A 22,695-nucleotide genomic window follows, 5' to 3' on the forward strand; every position below is an offset into this window, starting at 1 on the left:
CTATCTTGTTATTTTTCCAAGTCTCTTTTTTTGATGCCTGCTAAACTCCAGTTACTAAATCTAAATTTTATTTCCTTACTTGTTCCAGAGCTCCGTACCTAAATTTACAGAATGACTGAAATCATCAGATTTGCAAATAGCAGCTGTATCAGTGTAAGAGACTTCTTAGGAAGGTGGGATAAGCTTTTGTGGGCCCAGGAATGGAGGAGTTTAGTGATCACAGCACTTCTAACCAAAGTTCATTTATTTCATGAATTTCATTTTCAGTTACTGCATGACTGAAAAATTTGCAATACTCACTGTGGTGGCTTTCAGTTTATGGGAGATGACAATTTTAATAGGTGTTGTGGTGAAAGGTGAGAGTTCTTACGCACTGGAGTTGCTGTCACCCTTGTACAAAATGCAGTTTATGAGCTCCTCTATGTCTTGCTGGCCTCCAGAAATACATAGCTGCTTTGCTTATTTGAAAGTACTTCATTTTGTAAATTTAATTAAGTTTGAAAGTACTTAATAAATGCTTCCTTTTTTGCATCTCAAAGTGAAAAAACCAAAAAAAACCAAAACGACAAAACAACTTTTCAGATACTCAGTTGGATCTCGAACAAAAATCCCAGACAAATTTGATAGGCATTGCTTTGTCCTGAAGTAATAAGAGTGGTATCAATTAAATCACAAAGAGATTGAGAGTACTATACTTGACATTTCTCTCACTTAATGTTTCACGATGTGTGTTGGCACTTTGACTAACAGAAGCCAGCCCTTTTATAAAGAACATCAAATGTGCTGTTTTGTATATCTGTGCATTTTTATTTTAAGCCTATTTTGGACTCAGGAATTCAATAGAAAACATTTTAAAGTGTTTTATTCTCTCTGTGTGTGTATTGATTGGACTTTGCAGAATTTGTTTATTTCAATAAGCCCATCTGTCCCTGAAAAATGTACAGCTGTACACCAATGCATGCAGAGCAGACATGCCAGTAATGATTTTAGTTATCCCTATCTTTTCCCCCATCTCCTATTACTAACTCTAAGCAGGTACAGTATCAATATTGCTCTTTGGTGAGAAATAAGCACATGCATAGAAGTTCACAAACAGAATCATCTGAAAGCCATTAATACTAATGGTGAAACCCAAGAATTCACCTCCGAATACATCTTCTGTTTACTTGGATAAATCCAAAATTACAAATTACAGAAAAATGAGTATTTTACCTAAAGATGTATAACGGTACAAAGGCTAGGAAAACTACTGCTCATTTTGAAAATATTGACACCCTCTGGTTCCCCTGTAAAGTTTTGGAATTGTTTCCTGAAGAAACACTAGATCAGATCAGCCAATATCATTCCCAGAATAATCATATGTAATTTTATTAAATGAAACTGAAAATTCAAAACTTTATATGAAACATGCAAAGGCATTTTTCAGGATAATGTAATACTGAAAATGTAATAGCTGTGCAAATAGTTTTGATACACTTCCCTGGTTTCAGCAGCTACTGTTCCACAGCTTGGTACATCTGTCATTTTCCAGGTCATTTTATGAAACCAAGGGAGCATACTTCAAAGGCCACAGAGTATATGAAATAGGTTTTATTGCAAATAATTATTGAAAAGCTATTTACTAGCTGGGCTTCAGCTATATATCTTTTTGTAACTTCCTTAAAATTTCCTGGGGGAAAAATTGCTATTGTAATATAACTTTATTAATTGGGTTCAGTTTATGTCTTCCATGTATGGTGGCAGGATGGATGTTTGTTTTAAACGCAATACTGTCCTTGCATACTAGCTTGCTGTTTCGGGCTTAATCGATGGTGCTGGAGAATATCTGAATGAGCTAATTGTTAATTTTTTCTTCTCTTTCCCTCTTGCTTACTGTGCTTTTGCTTCTTTTTTTCTAGATGTTTTTGCTTATTCCTTCTAGTCTGATTTTGCAGTTATAGACTAAGAAGTGGCAAAAGTTCTCAAGATTAACATTCAGGAAAACAAATAAAATACAGCCTAAGGAGACCCAAAGGGTGCAAGCTGCTTTTTTTACAAGAAAGAAAAGCAGGGAAATGTCTGGGGCAAAGATCGGGGAGGTTTAATAATCACATGTGCAAACCTATATAATTAATATACTGAATTTTGGATTTCTAATTATCAATTCATGCAATATGTATATGTGCACTTGCACATATATGATAAATTAATATGTTGCTTTTAAACCAACTTGATTAGCATTATGTTTTTAGAAGAAGAAGAGTATATATAGCATGTATTAGTAAAGTAATTCATTATTTATTCAGGTTCACTAAGTGAAACTACATGTCAACATATCTGTATTCCCTCCTTAATCTACTAAAATGATTGATCCATGTTCATTTGCGTAACCGTAGAATCTCTCTCCTGCTAGGTTATCCTGTTGTCTGTTTCTCTTTATCCAATATAGTGCAGTCCTTATTCTCCCTATATTTAGCGTCTGTTACTAATTTAATCTTTTAGTCTAATAGTCAATTTATGTTAATCTTCTTTCTTTTTTCCTTGCACTTTTTTATTTTTCTTCCGATGCTTAAAATAGAAGTGGAGCAAAAAGGTAAATAACGTATACAGTCCAAACCCCAGCTCCTTGTTATGTGCCTTATGGATGTTAACCTCTTCCCTTCCCCTCCCCACAACACTCTTATATTATGATAATCAGCAGGATCTCATAAGTACACCTCATAAAGAAGTCGACTGTTTGCAATAAAGTGACTTGGCTGCTTAAAGTAGGTGGCGGGGTGTAGTGTCTGAAGTACTTGGGCTGGAGGGAAGACTCCCTTGCTTTTTTCTCTCCCTTTCTCTTTGTCTTTCTTTCCCTCTCTTTCTCTCACCCTTGGGTAAATTCTTGTTAATCAAGTATCATCTTGCCTGGCTTCCAGAACCCTCTCCATAGCATGCCATGGTTACAGGGTTTCCTGGTCTGTTTCATTCATTGCTTTGGTTGTGTTTTGTTTTCTCTGCTCCTAATTGCTTTCTCTATATACCTGATGATTTGTTTTGTTCCTTCATTTTTAATCGAGGCACCTCCTTTTTCAGCCTCACCACTTCTTAAAGTTCTAAACAAGTCGATGCGATTTTTTTTGGACTGAAATGACCTAGCACACTGCTGCACACCAGTTAAAAGCTCTGGAGCGTTAATGTGTACTCACTAAAAGTCTGAAACGAAAATGCAAGAGTAGCTCTACATTTTCAGCTGTCTGTGTATGCCATTGAGCCTTGGTCTGTACTAGTGAAAACAGTTCCCATCCACTTTCCATACTGGTACAGCAAGAACATGGTAACTTTAAGAAAAGTGGATGATAAAGGGTGATAATTGCATTAATTGTAACATAAGGTATAATCTAGTGCCAATTAAATTGATTTTTTTTTTTCTTCCTGACACAGTCATTATGATTTACCTACCTTTTTGGTTTTTTTGTTTTTTTTTTTTTTTTTTAAATTTGTATTATGAGACGGTCTTAATTTGACATAATTCTTGTCTTACTTCTCTCTGTGACTGTTAGTTTTTGTTTGCCCGGGGACGTTGAAAGCAATTGTGGACTCACCGTATTTATATGAAGCTGAACAAAAAGCAGGTGCTTGGTGCAAAGATCCTCTCCAGGCTGCAGATAAAATATACTTCATGCCATGGACTCCGTATCGCACGGATACTTTGATAGAATATGCTTCTTTAGAGGACTTCCAGAACGGACGCCAGCAGACGACGTACAAGCTCCCAAACCGAGTGGATGGTACTGGATTCGTAGTGTATGACGGAGCTGTCTTTTTCAACAAGGAAAGAACTCGGAACATAGTAAAATTTGACTTGAGGACTAGAATTAAGAGTGGAGAGGCCATAATCAATTATGCTAATTACCATGACACCTCTCCGTACCGATGGGGAGGAAAGACTGATATTGACTTGGCAGTTGATGAGAACGGCTTGTGGGTAATTTATGCTACGGAACAAAACAACGGGATGATAGTGATCAGCCAGCTGAACCCCTACACTCTGCGCTTCGAGGCCACCTGGGAAACGACCTACGACAAGAGGGCAGCATCCAATGCTTTCATGATATGCGGGGTCCTGTACGTGGTGCGCTCGGTGTATCAGGACAACGAGAGCGAGACCGGCAGGAACGCCATCGATTACATCTACAACACCAGGCTGAGCAGAGGCGAGCACGTGGACATTCCTTTTCCCAACCAGTACCAGTACATCGCCGCAGTGGATTACAACCCCAGAGACAACCAGCTGTATGTGTGGAATAACAACTTCATTCTGCGATACTCCTTGGAGTTTGGCCCACCTGATCCTGCCCAAGGTAAGAATTTCTTTTTTTTCCCTCATTTTTGATCTCTTGGTGTTTCCATTGAGAGAAAGAAATTACGATATTTTTGGTCTTAGATTTAGCTCATGACAGAAAGGCAAGGTTTGTTTTGTCTACGCTTTGCTAAGCTGAGCAGCATTACAGTGGTGCAAGACAAACTTGCAGAACCTGTGAAGAGAAATAGAATTACTGTATTTGGTTACAGGCCCGTGCTCTTCTTTTTTTGCTTTTTTCTTTGCTTTTTTTTCCCTTTTTTTCCTTTTTTAAAAGCAAGTGCGTAGCTTTTCTGTGGTTGAGAATGAGTTGGGGAACTATTTACTTTGTACCATCAGTCAGTTTGACTCCAATAGCTAAACTGAGTTGGAGTTGCTTCATGCTGAGCCAGAAGCCTGTTCCCATCCGCTCGGTGTTACCTGCCTTCTGAATTGATTACAGCACACACACAGACCTTTTAACTTCTTGGCGCCAGCGGTGGAGAGCAATGTGTGCTGGGAGGTCCCAGAGGAGACATATGGGGTTAATGTGCAATACCAAGCATAAGTATTTTTCTGCAGCCTTATTTTCACAGTTTCTAATGTTGGGTTAGACAAGATTGTCTGACATCTTTTTAGTGGATTTCTCAGTAAGCCCCTTACAATTGCATTCCAGCTTGCTAGAAGTTAGTACTACTTCCTAAAATGAAAGATACTAACTGTCAAAAGGGAAAAGATAAATGGTGGGTCTTTAGATGCCAGAAATCTCTAAAAATGACATGAACAGGCACAGCCACATATTAACATCTACAGAGGAGAGTAAATACCAGGAGAAATGCTCTGTGGCGGAAGATATATGCAGCAAAAGCTGCTTTAGCAATGAAGGAAATACTTCACTTCTCTCATCTAACCGCTATGCATGTTTAGCAGCCGTTTTTTCTACTTCAAGAAAGTAGTAATAATGGCTTCTCCACATGAAAAGTAGCTGTCCTGCTTCAGAGAAGCTGATTCATGCACAGCAGTGCAAACTGCATTATGCACACAATTATAATAGCACACATATAGCTTTTCCAGGTACAAAACTGCATGTGAGGCAGCAGAACAGGGTGGTGTAGAACCAATACATTAGTGATCTTCAAAGCCGTGGATGATCTGTCCAGTCTCCTAGAGACCTCCCTGGCAGTACCTGGCCAGGCTCAGGCGGGTTACAGGTGTTTGGGGAACTGGCCAGCTTTGCTCTCTGTACATTGAGCAAGACCATTCCTCAGGGAGGCTTTGGGCTGCTCTTAGAAGAGAGATAAACCACCTGGGTAATTAAAAAAAATTAAACCTTTCATTTTCATACATTCTCATGCATGCCACTTTTCATTCAGTTCAGCTGAGACAAAGATGCATTTTAGATTCTCCAAAGCTTTAAGATTAAGAGGAGAAGATGGAGGTGCAGGCTCTAAGTAGCTTTTGCAGTTCAGGCAGCTGCTGTGAGCATGAGAAAAGCTAATCTTTAAGTCACTGCATAGAAGAAAAAGTGTAAAGGAAAAGCAGGGGCAGAAGAGGCTTTGTGGATTCCTTCGTTCGCATTAGTAAACCTCCGAACGTCTCCAGTAAGACATTTCATAATGCTTTATTATAAGAGAGTCTTCAGGATCTTAAGTTACAGTGTATGTGCTGGCCACATCCCATCTTCTCTCAAAACCGGATTTGGGCATCCACCAGCACCCTTTTCTCTTCCTGGGTTCCTTGCTGGCATGCAAGGCAGGAGCAGAAATCGTTTATTCCAGCAAGACCTAGGCAAGAATGGGTCCAGGGCACACTGCAGGGTGCTTGCTCTCCTCTGAGCTATTTGCCCATTCACCCATGAAGACAGAAAAGGAATATTTGAGTAAATTATGAGTTTGGGTTTTAAATGCATTAGGACATCAGTAAATATCTTTAGATTCTGGTCTTTTTAAAATATAGAAACCAAATGAAGATACTCATTTTATTTGAGCATGTGATGCATAAATTCACACATAGTATTTTCCTTAGATAAAGCCAATACCCGATATTTTAATTTTCTGTAGCTACATGTACATTGCAGATCTAAGAGCATGTTTCAGGTCATTTCCTCTTTTGCCTAAGCCAATTGCCTGTAGTTAGAAACTACTAAATGAAAGGAAAAATTATCTAGCATAATTGTCCTTGAGATGTACTGCTATATAAACAAGGAGAAATTCTTTATGTTATCTACTTCTATATTTGTTTCTGTTATTTTTCCAGTTTCAATATAAATTCTGTATAATTTGCAGCTCAGTCCCTTGACTATTATATAAAGGATTTACATGTGTAATACACATTTGGATTTTTTATTTCATATGGAATTAGATCACTTTTAAGCATGCTTGACAAAGAGCATTTTCATGCTTTTTTTATTCTAATTTGGTTTGGGTTTTTTGTGGTCAACTCAGATTTCTTAATCATCTACTCAACAACATAGGAGTTACGATAACATTCTGTAAGTCACCTAACACAAGAACTTTCTTTTAGTGTCCTTTGCAACAGTACTTTAATATCAAGTATTTAATGGTGTCACAAGGTCAGTGTCTCAAAATTGGAGGTCATGGCCCTTTCTTTTCAAATGGTTAACTTGGGACCATTGTGGAAAACTCAGTTATCTGTGTTCCCTCCGTTGCCAAGTGAGAAATAATGATAGATAAGACGCACACTGATTTTTAGTTTTTTCCCTATATATCTGTCTTGGCTATTAGTTTTTGTCTACACCATAATGTCCAGCTACCAAGTGCTTCAAAAACACCAGTAGTCTTTCTTCCTACATGAAAGATGAATTTGTTAGACTTGAGTTGCACTTTCCCTTCAAATTTGCTGCCAGGGCCAAAACTTGGACTCATCCATGTCCTGAAACTCCTGGCTGTGTTTTCTGTATTGCCTCCTTCATTTTTAAATCTCCCTGTTAAAACTTCTGAAATACCGCTGCAATTAACCTAATGTTGACCTTGCTCTTGCTGCAAACCTGCAGCATTTTCTCTTCTTGTGACTTTCCCAGTATCCTTATTTTCTTAGTCTTCAGGAGAAACTCTTCAGATTTCTAAAACTGTAGCTGCTAGAGACAGACTACTGCTTTAGTACTCAGACAGTGGGGTCTGCTGCCCTTAGTACTCCTCCCTTAACCCTTTTCTTTTTATGTTATTTTCTTTCTGCTTCTCTTGGAGATTATGGTACACGGATGTATCATAGAATGATGGAAGGATCATTAAGCCCAACCATAAAGCTCACCCTGCCGAGTCCCCCACTGAACCATGTCCCTGAGCTCCACATCTGCACATCTGATGCTGAGCAAATGGCCCAACTGCATTTGCAAGGGGTCCTCCTGTTTCTGCAGTCCCTGCTTGTCTCTGCCAAGATGGTGCATTTGCAAGGTGCCTGCCAAGACAATGCTACGTGTAAAACATTCAGCCTGCAGCTGTGCGTCTCTGGTGTAGATGTGGAAATGGTTTTCAGAGCTACAGCTGTCAAGTACTGCTCAGATGTTGCAGAAGAGCATGTTTTCTAAGATTAAATGTAAATTTAATTTAATTTTAAGATTTAAATGGAAAAAAGCATTTAAAAATCAAAACCGTAATTATAAAATGAAATCAAGTATATCAGGCCTCGCAGAAAGACACTGAAAAATTTGAGACAAACCAGAGTTTTTAAGTCCTTGGTAAATTTAGTGGATATATCCAGTTGCATTCTTTCTACAGGAGGTACCAGGGGTCCGAATGAATCCGTGGTGAAACAGGAATTTTTAAAGGAATTCTAAGTTAAAAAACCAGGAAGACTGAGGGAATTTTCCCTCTAAAAAGTGAATATGAGCATTACATTGTAAGGTTTCCTTGGTAACAAAAAGAAGATAAATCCTTTTGTTCTGTGTTAGTGCATTAGGGAGAGATTTCATCCACACTCATCCCAATTTGTGCTAACTGTTCAAACTGTAGTTGTCTCCCCTTTTGTGCCATGATACCCATCATTAAGTATTATTGGATCACTGCAGGAGGAGATGGATGTTGTGAGTATGGACAGAACAGAAACTCAGAGAATAGCATCACCAAGGGCTTGAAATAATAGGAAACTAGTGCAACACCAAGAATCTACAAATCATGCAGCAAATTAAGTAAATTGCGTCTGTACTAGTATATCAAATCTGTTAAACTACAGATGAATTAAAAAGTGGTTGTACAAGTAAAGACAACATAATGGGGACCAGATAGCATATTTCTTAACCACAGGTATTTTGCTAATTTTTTTTTGTCATGTGTGTTATCATTTTCAAGGTATAAATTTATAAATGACTGTGTAAACATTTCCCTTTAAATTGAATGGGCTTTGTCAGGGTCAATAGAGTACTGACTAACATAATAGCTGGAGTCACCTATAGGTAATTAGGTGACTCTTAGTACCTTCCCTGCTATTCACTGAAGCACAAAAACAGGTACAGAGCAGTAAAAAGCAGAAGGCAGGAAAATTGTGATTTGCACAGGTTTCTGATCTCTGTTGCTTTACATAGCAGCCCCATGTATGATACCTTTTGAGAATAAAGGTGGGCACATAGATTTTCATGCGTCCAAATAAATTGAAAAACCTGACCTATAAAAATATACATTTAACTGAAAAATCCATGCAGCTGATTTCTCAAATGACCTGGATGCCAGAGGGGAGAATGAAACCATTTTCAAAAGTGGCACATCATTTGGGCATTACAATTAACACAATTGTAAATCTAAGGTTAGAGTTGTATTTTGGATTGGGCTATTTTTTATTTGGCTTGGTTTAATTTTTGGGGTTTTTTTAAAACTCTTTTTATGCCTGCCTAGAATAGAAACCTGTTGGCAAGGAATACTAGATAGCTTGTGTGCCTCCTCTAAATCTGCTCTTCACTGATAGTTGAGGAAAGAAAGTTACTATTTCCCGCTGTCCTACAGCATTTGTGTTAGGTTTTTATAGACATCACACTGCTAAACAGGTGTTAAGTTTAACTCCAGTGGTGTCTTCATTTTTAGTAACAGATAGGAAACATAACTGTTTAAATCAGATGTTAGGAACTGCATGAAACAAATGTAAATTAATTACACCTCAATTTGAGTCTTTGAATTGCTCTTTTCTCTTATTTTCTTAATTTTAATGACTGTCTTTAGCTGATAATAAGAAGACCCTATTCTTAATAAAAAAAGAAGGCAGAAGAGGTTTTGGTTTTCTCCTCAGCATATCAAGCCTAGTGAAAAAGTCAAAATAGAATCTCACATTGTAAAAGTGTCTCTTTTGGAGTTGGACAAAAACTACATAGCTTCACCCCTGCTGCTTAGAACAAGAGGTTAATAACCTTGACAAGGAGTTTGTTCTTCTTCTTTGTTGCAGCCTATTAATCATCACTGCCATATCTCGTATTGGCAAAGTGCTCTGCAAGGCAGAACCCGCAGATGCCACCGCCCTCAGCTCTCAGAAGGAGGCACATCAGGTGGTGGCAGCTGTCATGTGTCTTTGTGCAGCTCAGGAGAATGGCCGAGCAGATTAAGTTCCCACAGGTCATTAAAGACAAAATGACCTGCCTTCTAAAAGCTAGATATGTTCCTTCAAGTGATGGCTTCGGTTGTTTCTTAGTTTTCAACCGCCTTCTTTCCCAGGCTTCCAGCACTATCTAAAGTTTCCTCGTGCATTCTTAAATATGCAGACTTCTTTTCTAAAATTTGATTGAAGGGAAAAGCTCTTAGAAGTTATCTGTAATGTTTTCCATTTTTTTTTTAACGAGAGGTGGTTTAAAGTCTTTCTCTTACAATGTGAGATTACTTATATATTTCTATGTAGTACTACCATGCTATGCAGGTCATTTTTTAATAATGGGCGATAGGCTTTGAAATTTATTTTAGTGGATAGCATGAAAATTGTACCAACTAAAGTTGTGTAATGACAGCAGAATTATTTTAGCTCAGGGTGCAACTCTAAATATGTTCTGAAAATTGTTACCTCACCACTGAACTTCAAAGAGTTTTATGAATTCTGACACTGATATTTTGCTTCTGAGACAAAACTGTCCTAAATATTACAGGGTTTGAGTAGTAATTACAATAATGCTAATACCCATTTTGATGTTTAAATATGTATTAATTAGCAGAGTGTATTAGGAGATGGATCCTAATAATTGGTTGTCCCCTGCATCATTCTCCATCCCCATGAGCTCCCTGTTCCCGAGGACCTGATTCAGGAGGCCTTGCTGACACTTGTGCAAGTGATTGCAAATGCTTTTGACAAATGTTAATTGGGAAGCACTAGAAGGCTGGATGCATTGTAATCAAAAGCAAATTAGAGCAGTTTCACAAGATGTCAGGCAAGCACTTGCAGAACAGATCTGAGGGTTTCAATAGTCGCTGGCTACACCACAAGTTCAGCACAATTACACAGGCTGTGTTCAAGCAGCCAAGAATGAGACTGAGAAGACAGGCTCTGCAGAAGTTTGTGAGCAGGAGAGGGATGATAGGTGCATCTTTGCCTTTAGTCTTGAAAAGACATGATCATGATGATCAAAACTTCACCCTAAATTCATGTGAAAATAAAAAAATAAATTAATATTCTAAACCTGTACTATAAGTGAAACATAGTTGAAAAGGGTTTTGAAAAAACTGTAATTTGCCAAATGGCTGAAATTTAATATTAGGCAAAACACTGATTTACAAAACAACTGCTGAAAAAAAGTGCTCCTCATTTTGGTTTTATTTTATTTATGATTTAATGATTTAAAGAGAAGCTACATTGTCCAGTAAGTCAAGAATGCAATGGCCTAGCAGAAGAAAAAAGAGAAAGAAAAAAGCCCAAAATATTTTTTCTGAGCTTATTTGTTCTCAGAGCAAGCCTCTGTACTTTTCTGTGCCTGTAAAGCATTTTGAACACTAATGAATATTTGGAAATAATGATAGCTATTGCAGTTGCTTTGCTCACTTGCACTGTTTCTCAATATACATGTGAAGGTGTTGAACAGCCATTGCAGACTCCACTAGCATTAACTTATATTATCTCTCCAAAGCCTGAAAGCCCTGGCATGGCTTGGGCTGTACCTCAGCAGCTCCAGCCATGAGTTCCTGCCAGGGGTCAGTGGCAGGAGCAGCTGCACATCCTGAGCAGAAGGGATTTGCCCTAAGCCTGTCCTGGTGTTTTAGAAGATGAAAACTCAGTCCTTGCCACTGGCTTGTATGAGTTGTGTCTTCCCACCTGCTCTATCCAAAAAGGATGTTAAGGCCCCAAATGTTCAAAGAGGAGAACGCCATGTACCTGCTGGCTGCTGCCTCTGCTTGGAGCTGATCGGGCATGCAGGTCTCTCAAAACTGCTGGGTAGGAAGATGTTATCATAATTATTGCCCTGGAAGGTGTGTACTGGGTGTCTTGAAGTTTTGGGGTCTGTTTTTCAAAAATGGTCTCGTTAGTTACAGCCTGCTGCCTTTGTTGTTAGAGCTGGACTGCATTGTTCACGGCACACTGATTCAAACGATTCTATCTATTGAGTTGTTCCTGCTGCAAATGTGATTAAGTAATCTTTAATTGCTTTGAGCGTGTTTGTTGTGTACTGATAATTCCCTAGCATGCCTTTCAGCTTTTAGAAATGTAACTATCAATTTTTATTACAGAAGAGATTATTTGGAGAATGTGCTGAAACATCATAACAGTATGAGCTCGGAGTAAAAAAAGAAAAAAAAAAACTAAAAAAATTTCAAAGTTATAGCTTAAGCATCCAGAATAGCAATAAGAGTAATATTAAGATAAAGGAAAGGAGACGCCAGAGAATCCTTGAAAGCTACATAAATAGCTTTTAAATAACTTTTTTTATATATAATTCTGAAGTAATTTATTTTATTATTACTCTGTTTTTTCCCTGTGCAGTGCCTACTACAGCAGTGACAATAACTTCTTCAGCAGAGCTTTACAAAACCACAGTGTCAACCACTAGCACTACGTCACAGAGAGGTCCCATAAGCACAACATCAGCTGGAGGAACAAAGGAAGGGAGCAGAGGACCCAAACCACCGCCACCCATTTCCACAACCAAAATTCCTCCCGTGACAAGTTTTTTCCCTTTGCCAGAGAGATTCTGTGAACCGACTGAGGCCAGGGGGATTAGCTGGCCTCAAACACAAAGAGGAATGATGGTTGAACGCCCTTGCCCCAAAGGAACACGAGGTATTGCCTTTAAAACTATGTCTTGATGCCAAGGAGACATTTCAAAAGCAATATGAAGCTCTCTCATGATGAATATTTTTTAATCTCAGGCTGTCTGTCCCATGATTTTTTTGTTACCCAGAGAGTGCAGTATCTACAGGCAACGGTCAAGTTTTAATCTGCAGTTGTCATTTGAGCGTAGCCACAGAATTACCTTGCGCTTGCACTTGTGTGAATCCAGGTCAAATTTTAGGGCATTGCTTGAGCACTGTTGTGAAATATGCTTACAGCTGCCTTTCTCATTATGAACTCCCCTCTGGATGAGATCCAGGAAAAATCAAGGGCTTTTTGTTTGTTTGCAGAAAACGTCTGGTATTTTTCACTGACTTTTTTTTTTATTGCTCTTTGTAATCTACATTATTTCCTTACGTTTTTGTCAATTATTGTCAAGTACTACCATTAGCAGCATTCAAAACTGAATGTTGTTTAGGAGCGCAGTGTAGCCAATTTCCTGAATGCATGCAGAAAAATGGTTTCCATTTCACTGTTGTTTTCTACATCTGTTCTAGGAACTGCCTCGTATCTCTGCGTGGTCTTAACAGGAATGTGGAACCCCAAAGGTCCTGATCTTAGCAACTGTACCTCACACTGGGTAAATCAGCTGGCTCAGAAGGTTGGTTGAAACCTTTTCATCTGGTGTACACTGGTGATTAAGGATTTTAACTTTGAGCATGAATATTTCAGTTTGTTGAAGTTGTCTTTATTACTCTGTGTTCATTAGAAGTAGAAGGAGTTATGTGTGCTCCATGTCCAAAGTACTGGCCAACAGTTAGGTTCTTGCGTGTGTTTTAGTATACCCTCTCTAAATTCTGATGTTGAATTTGTGATTTTGTGTTCTCATCACTGTTTAAAACAAAGTAGCTTGGCTTGTTTTCAAAAACCAAAAGCAATATTTGCTTAAGAAATCAAATTCTATACAACACACAGCAAAACCTCTGATATGCAGCAGGGGTTTTTTTGTTCAGTAAAAATTACGCTGTAATAAATAGATTTTTGTCTGAGTGCATTGATAACAGTATGATTAGACTGCAGAACCACTTTCTGTGTTTTCCTTCCCTACTGAGATTTACAAAGTTTATGAAAACTGGATAATTTGTTGTCAGTACAAGGCTACTTGACTTTCAAATGCCTCAAGCACTGGTATGAACAAACAGATTTCTTACTGTCTGATAATGGCAGTAAAATGAAAGTGAGGATGAATAGAAGATCGAGCCCAAAAGTCCCGCTCAGATTTCTGGTTTTGAAGGCTGTTAAGAACTGCTTTTGTGTGTCACGGATCTAAGAACCTTTAATCTTCTGAGATAAAGAGAGCGTTATTGGTCTCAATTAGTTACAGATTTCAATGTATGTGCAAACGGTTATTTCACCACAACAAAGGTACACGGGGAATTGGAATTAGGAGCCGCAAGCAGAACAAGGGACCCTGCTGAGATAATATAAACTGTCATTTCAGATCAGAAGTGGAGAAAACGCTGCTAGTCTGGCCAATGAACTGGCTAAACACACCAAAGGGCCGGTCTTTGCTGGCGATGTAAGTTCATCAGTGAGGCTGATGGAACAGCTCGTGGACATTTTGGATGCTCAGCTCCAGGAACTACGGCCCAGTGAAAAAGACTCTGCTGGAAGGAGTTATAACAAGGTACACACCTCCCATCACCTCCTCCTGCTGGGATAACAATTGCTCTTGGGTTTGGTGCTTTTTTTTCCTTTCAGAAACGTTAATCTATACTTTGTTCCCGCATGTGTATAGTTCTGGAATAAGCATATGAGAGAAAACAGCAGTAAATACACAGCAGAAAGTTGTAATTACCTTCTTTAGGGAATAAGATATAATTCACAATAGCTGACTGGTCCTAAAATACATAGCTGTGTCCCATATTAAAATCTGGAATGCATTATAACTAGTGTGAGGGAAATGAGTATTAGCTCTCAGAAATTCTGTAACAAATCAGCATGTTTATCCAGTGATCCTTTTAACCCCGAACATGTAATAAAATCAGTGGAATTCTGCATAGGTGCAGGGTTTTATTTTAATCCGACTTCCTGCAGAATAATAGCACTTTCTTAGACTTCTAAAGACACAAACATGACTTATAATTGATCTTTATAAAAAGGCCTTCCTGCACATAACTAAAACTTGAATTAATGTTTTCTCTGGAAACATGTTCCAAGAAACATTTCAGAGAAAATGTGTCTTTGTGGTTTAAATACAAATTATAGTGTTATTACCTTTCCTCTTTTTCTCAGAGGAAATGCTATATTTCTCAGCCTCTTCCTTGCATGAGCCTAGTCAGCAAGCCACAAATGAAATATTTTTTCATCCTCCTTTAGAGAGAGAGAGATCCATGCACTTCTCTGTTATTTTGGCAATAGTTTTATTTACAGTCCCTAGATGCCCTTAAAATACTTTTCCCAGAGACAGATCAAGTGCCCACACACAGATTTTTTCCTTTGACCTTTTCATACAAACCCCACCATTTGGGCAAAAGATATCTAGACACCTGAGTAAAGGTTGCCGTGCTGCTTTTGGCTGGGGTAGAGTTAATTTTCTTTAGAGTGGCTAGTATGGGGCTATGATTTGGATTTGTGCTGAAATAAATCTTCCATATCTTGGATAAAAAGATGTTTTTGTTAATGCTGAGCAGCTCCTTCACATCATTTTCTTCTTTTCCTACTGCCGCACTGTCAGGGAATTTGGGAGTGCATGGGAAGTTGGGAGGGAACACAGCTGGGACCTCTGAGCCCAGCTGGCCAAGGGGGTATTTCATACATATGATGTGACATCATATTCAGCATATAAAGCTGGCAGGAATTAGGAAGAACTGGGGGTCTTCGAAGCTATGGAATTTGTTTTCCCAAGTAACCATTCCATGTGATGGAGCTTGGCTTTTCTGGGAATGGCTGAACACCTGCCTACCCATGGGAAGCAGTGAATTAATTCCCTGGTTTATTTTATTTTGTTTTACCTATTGAATTGTGTCTGTCTCAACTCATGGATTTTGTCAGTTTTACCCTTGTGATTCTTTCCCCAGTCCTGCTGGTGAGCAAACGAGCAAGTGGCTGTGTGGTCTTTGGTTGCCAGCTGGGCTTAAACCACAGCTGGGAAAAAACATTTCCTGTGTGATGTTCTTTTGTAGTCATCATGGAGAGAAACTAGATTTATGTCCAGGCTGTCATTCAAAATCCGAATTTGAAACACCAGAGTATTTTTTTTTTCTCTTGCTGAAGTTTTCCAGAATCTTTCTAACTTCTGATTTTCTTTTTCCTTACTAAAAAGCTCCAAAAACGAGAGAAGACGTGCAGGGCTTACCTTAAGGTATATCTCCTGTGCTGTCACCCTGCTTTGTCCCTGCTTCAGCAACCTGCCACGCTTTATCATCTTGCTGCATGATCCTATGTATATCAGTCTTTGATAAATGTGTATTGTGCCCCATATCAACTTTACAAATGTTGGCTTTGCACAGGTATAACACTCAGGAAAAAAAAAAAAAACAAAGTTCATACCTCTTGTTCCTTACATTGTTTAAAACTAAAAGAGCAGAAGGGAGTATTATCTGAATTGGAAGTAACATCTCTCTTGTAATAAAATTTTGGGCAAGGGTAAAAAGCTTGCAAACTCAAAGAAATTAGTTCACCTTGGCAGAATTTTATATCAAAGACTGTTTAGAGTTAATTTGCTTGCAAGAAAAATGTACATAATATAGCTTGCTTTGTGTGTATTCTTATGCCTAGTAAAATCACTCCTTCTTACAGTTTCAAGAATTGTTACAATTCAGTGACTTGAGGATACAATGCAAAGACAAACATTTCTCTAACTTCACTAGTAAAATGTCTGCCACGTGTCCCATTAACCAGGCTATATAGAAGGCGTGTAACACATTGCTACCTGATTTCCAGTTCCTTCCATCAGCTGTAGAATAGTTTCCTGTAGTGACCAGCTCCTTTGCTGCAGCACAATGCCAGTAATGCCACCTTGCCCCTATGAAGGGCAGAAAAAAGTTCTAGAACAGACATGTCTGGCTCTGAAAGATTTTATTGCAGATTTTTTCAAAACTTCTTTAAAAATACTGATTTTAACTGTATCCTCTGAGATGAAATGTAAGAATTATTTTTGGAATGAATTTTGAAATAGTTTATAACATAATAAAAAAATTCAGACTCATACTGTAAAGAGATTTCTCTGTACAGGGCCCTTCTGTCATTTATCCTAAAGCCCTGGAAGTGCACGGGAGATGTCCAGTTAGACAGAAATTTGACAAAAAACACAAAGATCAGGAGAAAAATTTACTTCTCAAGCAATAATAGTTTTTATTAGAACATAGATTTTTATTAGAAAATAAATTTTAATAGTAAAGGGTAATCCAGATGTAGTTTGGGTAGAGTGGGTTTTTCTGCTTCCTTTTCATTAGCAAACAGGATCGTGAGAAGAGCAGTAAGCAGGCTGCTCCAACAGCTGTGTCAGAGGGGCTGTGGGGTTTTTCCCATCCATTTGCCTCTGTCTGAGAGGAGAAGCACTTCAGAAATATTACTGGGCTGGTGATGATTTTCCACAAGGAAAAAGCAGAGTTAGGTTATGCCATAATGAGCGAAAAGCGCACGTATCACTGAATGCATACCGTCAGTGCTGCATGGCCATACATGGGAAACCAGAGCAGAACCCTCATTTCCAACTGGTGTCATTTTCTGTAGGTCTCAAATGGGCTTCTCTGCTTAGATAAGACTAATAAACCTCTTGAAATTACAAATCAAAAGCTGACTTACACTATGCAAATGAAGCAAGTTCCCACTTTGTGACAGAGAATTCATTTGTACCTCAGATTAGAGGCTCCAATCTGTATTTCTTAGTGACTAATGAATCTGGCCTCTGCAGACCAATTTCGGTTCCACTCTAGTTAATGGCTGCAGCAGTATCAGTGCGAGCATTTTGACTATTCTCCCATTAGAGAAAGAAAAAAGGCTTTAAAGCCACTTCGAAGTATCTTCCAGCTGCCAGGAAGGTCGTGGTGGCTCACAATGCAGACAGAAAGAGGATATTAAAATGGATTAGGCTAATTAATCTTGCTCTGACAATAGCCTTGACCAAGTTTTCACATTCCTTTGTTTGCACAATATAGTACTCCAGACTGACATCTTTCTGTTTGTATAATGTGTTCTGTTTCCATTTCCAATGCTTTTAAATTGATCAAACAAATTATATACGTGCTTAATGACACATTAGGAATAGGTAAATGGGACAGAGTAAACAGGGTGTTACAGCAGTGCCTGCTGTACTCAGTGCACAGCACATTCGGTGCACAGCAACGCTATGCATTAATGTAAAAGCCTGCCTTCAATTGATTACCTGATTACTCTGATTGGATTATTTTGTAAAATAATGTAATCATGTCACTGAATTATTCTTCTTCCTTATTTATTACTACCTTATATGCAGCTCAGTAAACCTTAAAGCATGATGATAGAGTTGTTACAAGTAAAACTTTGTAAAATAGCAGCTTTTATTCAGCTTTGCAGTTTTGCCGTCACTGATAACAGGAACAGTCAGTGGACATCTTGTTTGCTCTATTGATTTCCTTTTCTAGCTGACCTTTGTGCAGGAATGGGAGTTGGTAATCCTTCTAAGTATCTATGAACAGGTACAGGAATAGGAGGGGGAGTGAGAGTGGCCAAAACTAATTTATATCCACTGAGTCAGCTTCATTTCATGCCTCCTGTAATAAAGAAGGTCTATTTGTCATAGACAAGTAGTTTATAGTGCTGTGGCTGCACTAGTGGGGCTCAGTTTCCAGAGGACAATTATTGTCATTTTAGACTAAACTGCGAAGTGCTAATTTTAGTGTTAGCATTTTTAAATAGAAGTTATACATTTTGACATTAGGATGAAAGCTTCAGGCTAGACTTCTGGCATTTATTTTTACATTTTTCAGCACATTAATAATACCATACTTATATCTGATACAAAACAAGTCAAATTTGCATGTTTACTGGTTAGAGACCACACAATGCTAGTGTGCTTCTATTCATGATAATTCAACAAGCAGATGGAAAATATTTTAATGTTGAAAATAGTGTTCTTGTGCCATTAAATCACAGTAAATCATTCTGACAGTTAAGTATTATAATTGTCGCCGTATAACATCGGGAATTTTCCCCAGCTGCCTAGGGCTTCAGACTTAATGATAGTTTTCTAATGAATGCAGGCAGTTGTGGATACAGTGGACAACTTGCTCAGGCCTGAAGCTCTGGAGTCCTGGAAGGACATGAATTCTTCAGAACAAGCCCACGCAGCCACAATGTTACTTGATACGTTAGAAGAAGGGGCTTTTGTCTTGGCTGATAACCTTGTAGAACCAAGTAGAGTCTCAATGCCCACAGAAAATATTGGTAAGTAAACTTCTCTTTGAGCATAAGTAAAGTGCTATGTATTGCTTTACACAAAAGGAGGAAAAAGTGCTCCAAATAGCGACATGCTTTCTGAAGGCTGAGCTGTGCAATGTTTGCTGGAAAGGTGAGTGCTCCAAAGCAGGGAAAGCACACTTTTCTTATTTGGTTCTTTGAAATTAGCCTTCTTCATTATCGTCATTAGTACATTATAAAATGGAAAGTAGTTGATGTTATAAAGTTGATTTATCACTGAAAAATCATTAACAGAATGCATGGATGTGAAGAGTTCTTAAAAGGCAGAGTATGGATTTTTCTGAGGTAACTGCTTTCTGTAGAGCTGCAGAAAATACTTTTCTGTTAAATATAAACAGTTCCTAATGAATTTAAATTACTTTTTTTGCAATGTGCTGTGCCAGTTAAATATTTTAGGCACTCAGCATAGGCCAAATGTTTATATTAAACATGACTGCCTTCAGGTAAAAATGTGTTCAGTGAACTACATCTCCCATAATGCAGAATAGCTATGCTCCAGAGACTGCAAAATAGCTGGAGATAGTTGGAGCGTAATTTAGAATTTAAGTGGTGACAGAGGAATGAAGGGGTTTGGTATTAGAGATGTGCAAATATTGTTGTGCAGGATGTGTTAAAGCAAAAATCATTGCTATGCATAAAATTAAAATTCCTTATTACAGAGATTAATGTAGTCTCAGGGAGGTACAAGGAACCTGAAAGTCTGCTAATATGCAGAGTACCAAGATAGAGACTTGGAATAAACTGCAGAAATGAGACTTTTCACGTTTCAGTGTCTGCATATTTGTAGCTGTAGAAGGTGATTCTGCTTAGTTTTTAATTGAGTAGGAAGATACTGGGAAAGCATGGGGAAAAGTCTCACAGTCTGTTATCAAAGGAACTGCACCAGTTGTTTTGAAGGAATGTGGGTAGAATCACAGATCTGCCTTTGGATGTATACAAGCAGTTCTATGGAGATGAGTAGACACTGAATATTGCTTCTTGTGATAAGCTGTCTTCATGTCATAATAACACTTCACTGGTGCCATGCAACAAGACTGAATTCCTAGTACACGTATGTAGGTATGACTTGGAGAAAGAGAAGTGATTTCCTAATTTCATACTTTTTGTCAGTCTGTAGTTCAGAGCTGTAGCTAGACTGGTTTAATGTAACACAGATTTTGTCAAGCAGTTGTCCACTGTCACCTATATGATTTTATCTATCCGAGGAAATCCGGCATTCAGTGGTAATCCCATGAAAGTTTCCCAATATGCAATGGGTTATAGAAGTAATAATGAAGTACGGCTGAGTGGCATCTGATTTTTCAATTTAAATGCTTATTAGCAGAACTAATAAAATGGTTTCCTATAAATATACAGAATTAGAGGTAGAAAGAAATTGGAAATAATTTTTAGCTACGTATACTGATTTAGCTAAATACATGGCATGAGTATACTTAGGTATTCTTTGCTGGCTGTTTAAAAAGCTCTTTATATCTAAATCAATAATTAAAGATCTAAATTTGTCAGCAGAGGATACTGCATAGACATTAAGATCTTCAAAACTAACATTTTTTTGCAACGTGTGTAGTATCTTTAAGTGGTTGTTTTGTGGGCACAAATTTGAACAAGGTTTGATGTCATGTTATCACTACTAAAGTGCTGTCATTTTAGCAGTGTGCATTGGATTTAGTTAAAGAAGCTAAGTCTGTGTGATTGAAGCATGCAGTACAAATCTGCCTTACAGACAGCCATGTGAGAAAACTAAATAAAGACTGGGGGAAAAAATTGTCGTCTGGCATATTGTAATCTGGCCAAGAGACTTCCTTTACATTCTCCTTTTTTAACAACTTTTTTTTTTCCTCTGGCCTGCTTAGTTTTGGATGTTGCAGTGCTTTCTACTGAGGGCCAAGTGCAAGACTTGCGATTTCCTCAGGCTGGCAAAGGAGGCAACTGGATTCAGCTCTCTGCACGAACCATGAAACAGAACAGCAGGAATGGTGAGCCTTGGGCACAAAACAGTAGAACTCCATTAACTTCTATAAAACCTACCTTACCTAGTTAAAACATCAAAACAAAACTCCACTAATCTGCTCTGTGGCTTTTTTTTTGATGATCAGGGGTACTTGGTCGTTTTTCTTCAAGTCCATGGCCTGAAAATACCTCTCAGTTTGCTGATGCTTTATTGTCATGAGTGTACAAGTCTCTCTCTTTCTGTAGACCTCTGTGGCGTGATGATGGGGTTTTTTTTCTTTTGTAGGACTCGCCAAACTGGTTTTCATTATTTACAAAAGTTTGGGTCGTTTCCTCAGTACGGAAAATGCAACCATAAAGTTGGGCAGCGACTTGGCGGGGCAGAACAGCACGATCGCCGTCAACTCCCACGTCATCGCGGCCTCCATCAACAAGGAGTCGAGCCGGGTGTACCTGACTGATCCCGTGCACTTCACACTGGAGCACATTGATGTGAGTTATGCTAATGAGTCAGTGGGAAGGTCACAAAATCAGCAAGAGAGAAAAGCGATGCAGAAAAACAACCTTTTTTTTTTCCATTTGAATTTTAAATGTTGGGCTAGGTCAGAGACGCGAGTTAAGTCTATGAACATAAAATTAAATGAGCCTGGTTCAGTGATTATTAGAACTTAAGTGTATTCTTAATGAAAGCTAATTCAGTAATCAACATGAAAATGTAAATGACTCATTTGTTTCTAACTGAAAATTAACTCTTACCTTAGTAGAAGGGTAGAAAATAGCTGTTAAGATTCCTGACGGTTTGATGTAGTAAGTTTTATTGACTCTTTAACTTTTTGCATTAATTTTGGACCAAGTTATGGAAGCTTATACAAATTTTTCAAATTGCATTTATTCAGCAAAGAATAAAGTATGGTATCTTGTTCTGTTATACTTTGAATTCATGTATATTTTCTTAGTGGTATTTAATTTAATGTGTTTCTTTGCTCTTAAGTTTGTCCCTTTCTCTTTTCACGTCTCACATGGGCAAAATAAACAATCACTACTGTGGTAGAGAAAATATGGTTAGATTTTTGCTCTCATTTTGCCTGTTTTTATAAACCTGGTTGGATTTTTTATCATCAAAATAGATAGGCATTGAGGAGTGAACTTTTTTGTGACGCCTAGTCACATGACTTTGGCCTGACCAAAGGTGAGAACCAAAGGAAAAACTTCCTATTTTAAAATTGTCAATTACAGAAAAAAATATCTTCAGAATAAATTCACAGTCCTAACTTTCCAGAAAGCAAAAATAGCTGTAATGTACCATCCATGCATAAAAATTGTAATTGTTTAAAATGGAGTCTACAATAATTGAGACTACATTTCAGAGTGCTTCAGACTATAAAGTCCCTTTTAAACTAGATGTCTTCCTTGTGCAACATAGTCCACAGTTTTGCTGATGAAAAACTTTATTGTCCAAAACGTGCAAAGTTTAATCTAAATTACCTTTTACACATATTAAACAATTGTTATTGCCATCTTAGTGTGTAAAATCCTCATTTTATGTTATCCTTTTATCTCCCAGCCTGACAATTATTTCAATGCAAATTGTTCCTTCTGGAACTACTCAGAGAGGACTATGATGGGATACTGGTCAACTCAAGGCTGCAAACTGGTTGACACAAATAAAACTCATACAACGTGTGCTTGCAGTCACCTCACCAACTTTGCAATTCTTATGGCTCGTCGGGAAATTGTGGTAGGTAACAATATTTCCAGCCATTAACAGGAACACACTTAACAGACTTAGCTTTAAA

At 38.1% G+C, this 22,695-nt stretch overlaps 1 protein-coding gene across 18 annotated transcripts in view; it reads left to right on the plus strand.

Moving 5' to 3' along the window:
- Positions 1-22,695, plus strand: part of ADGRL2 (adhesion G protein-coupled receptor L2) — a 384,884-nt gene that overhangs the window by 335,944 nt on the left and 26,245 nt on the right. For 15 of the 18 annotated variants that reach the window (XM_084211670.1, XM_084211665.1, XM_084211667.1 and 12 more), the window contains 9 exons: positions 3,522-4,322; positions 12,200-12,496; positions 13,045-13,148; positions 13,989-14,174; positions 15,813-15,851; positions 18,733-18,916; positions 20,803-20,925; positions 21,186-21,391; positions 22,464-22,637. In XM_084211670.1, coding sequence (XP_084067796.1) covers positions 3,522-4,322; positions 12,200-12,496; positions 13,045-13,148; positions 13,989-14,174; positions 15,813-15,851; positions 18,733-18,916; positions 20,803-20,925; positions 21,186-21,391; positions 22,464-22,637 — 2,114 coding nt within the window. Of the gene's footprint in view, positions 1-2,521; positions 2,573-3,521; positions 4,323-12,199; positions 12,497-13,044; positions 13,149-13,988; positions 14,175-15,812; positions 15,852-18,732; positions 18,917-20,802; positions 20,926-21,185; positions 21,392-22,463; positions 22,638-22,695 lie in introns of those variants that run through there. The other 3 variants (XM_084211669.1, XM_084211678.1, XM_084211663.1) reach the window with 2 other exon arrangements.

Source organism: Fringilla coelebs (genome assembly GCF_963513975.1).
Source record: "Fringilla coelebs genome assembly, chromosome: 9".
Taxonomy (NCBI): domain Eukaryota; kingdom Metazoa; phylum Chordata; class Aves; order Passeriformes; family Fringillidae; genus Fringilla; species Fringilla coelebs.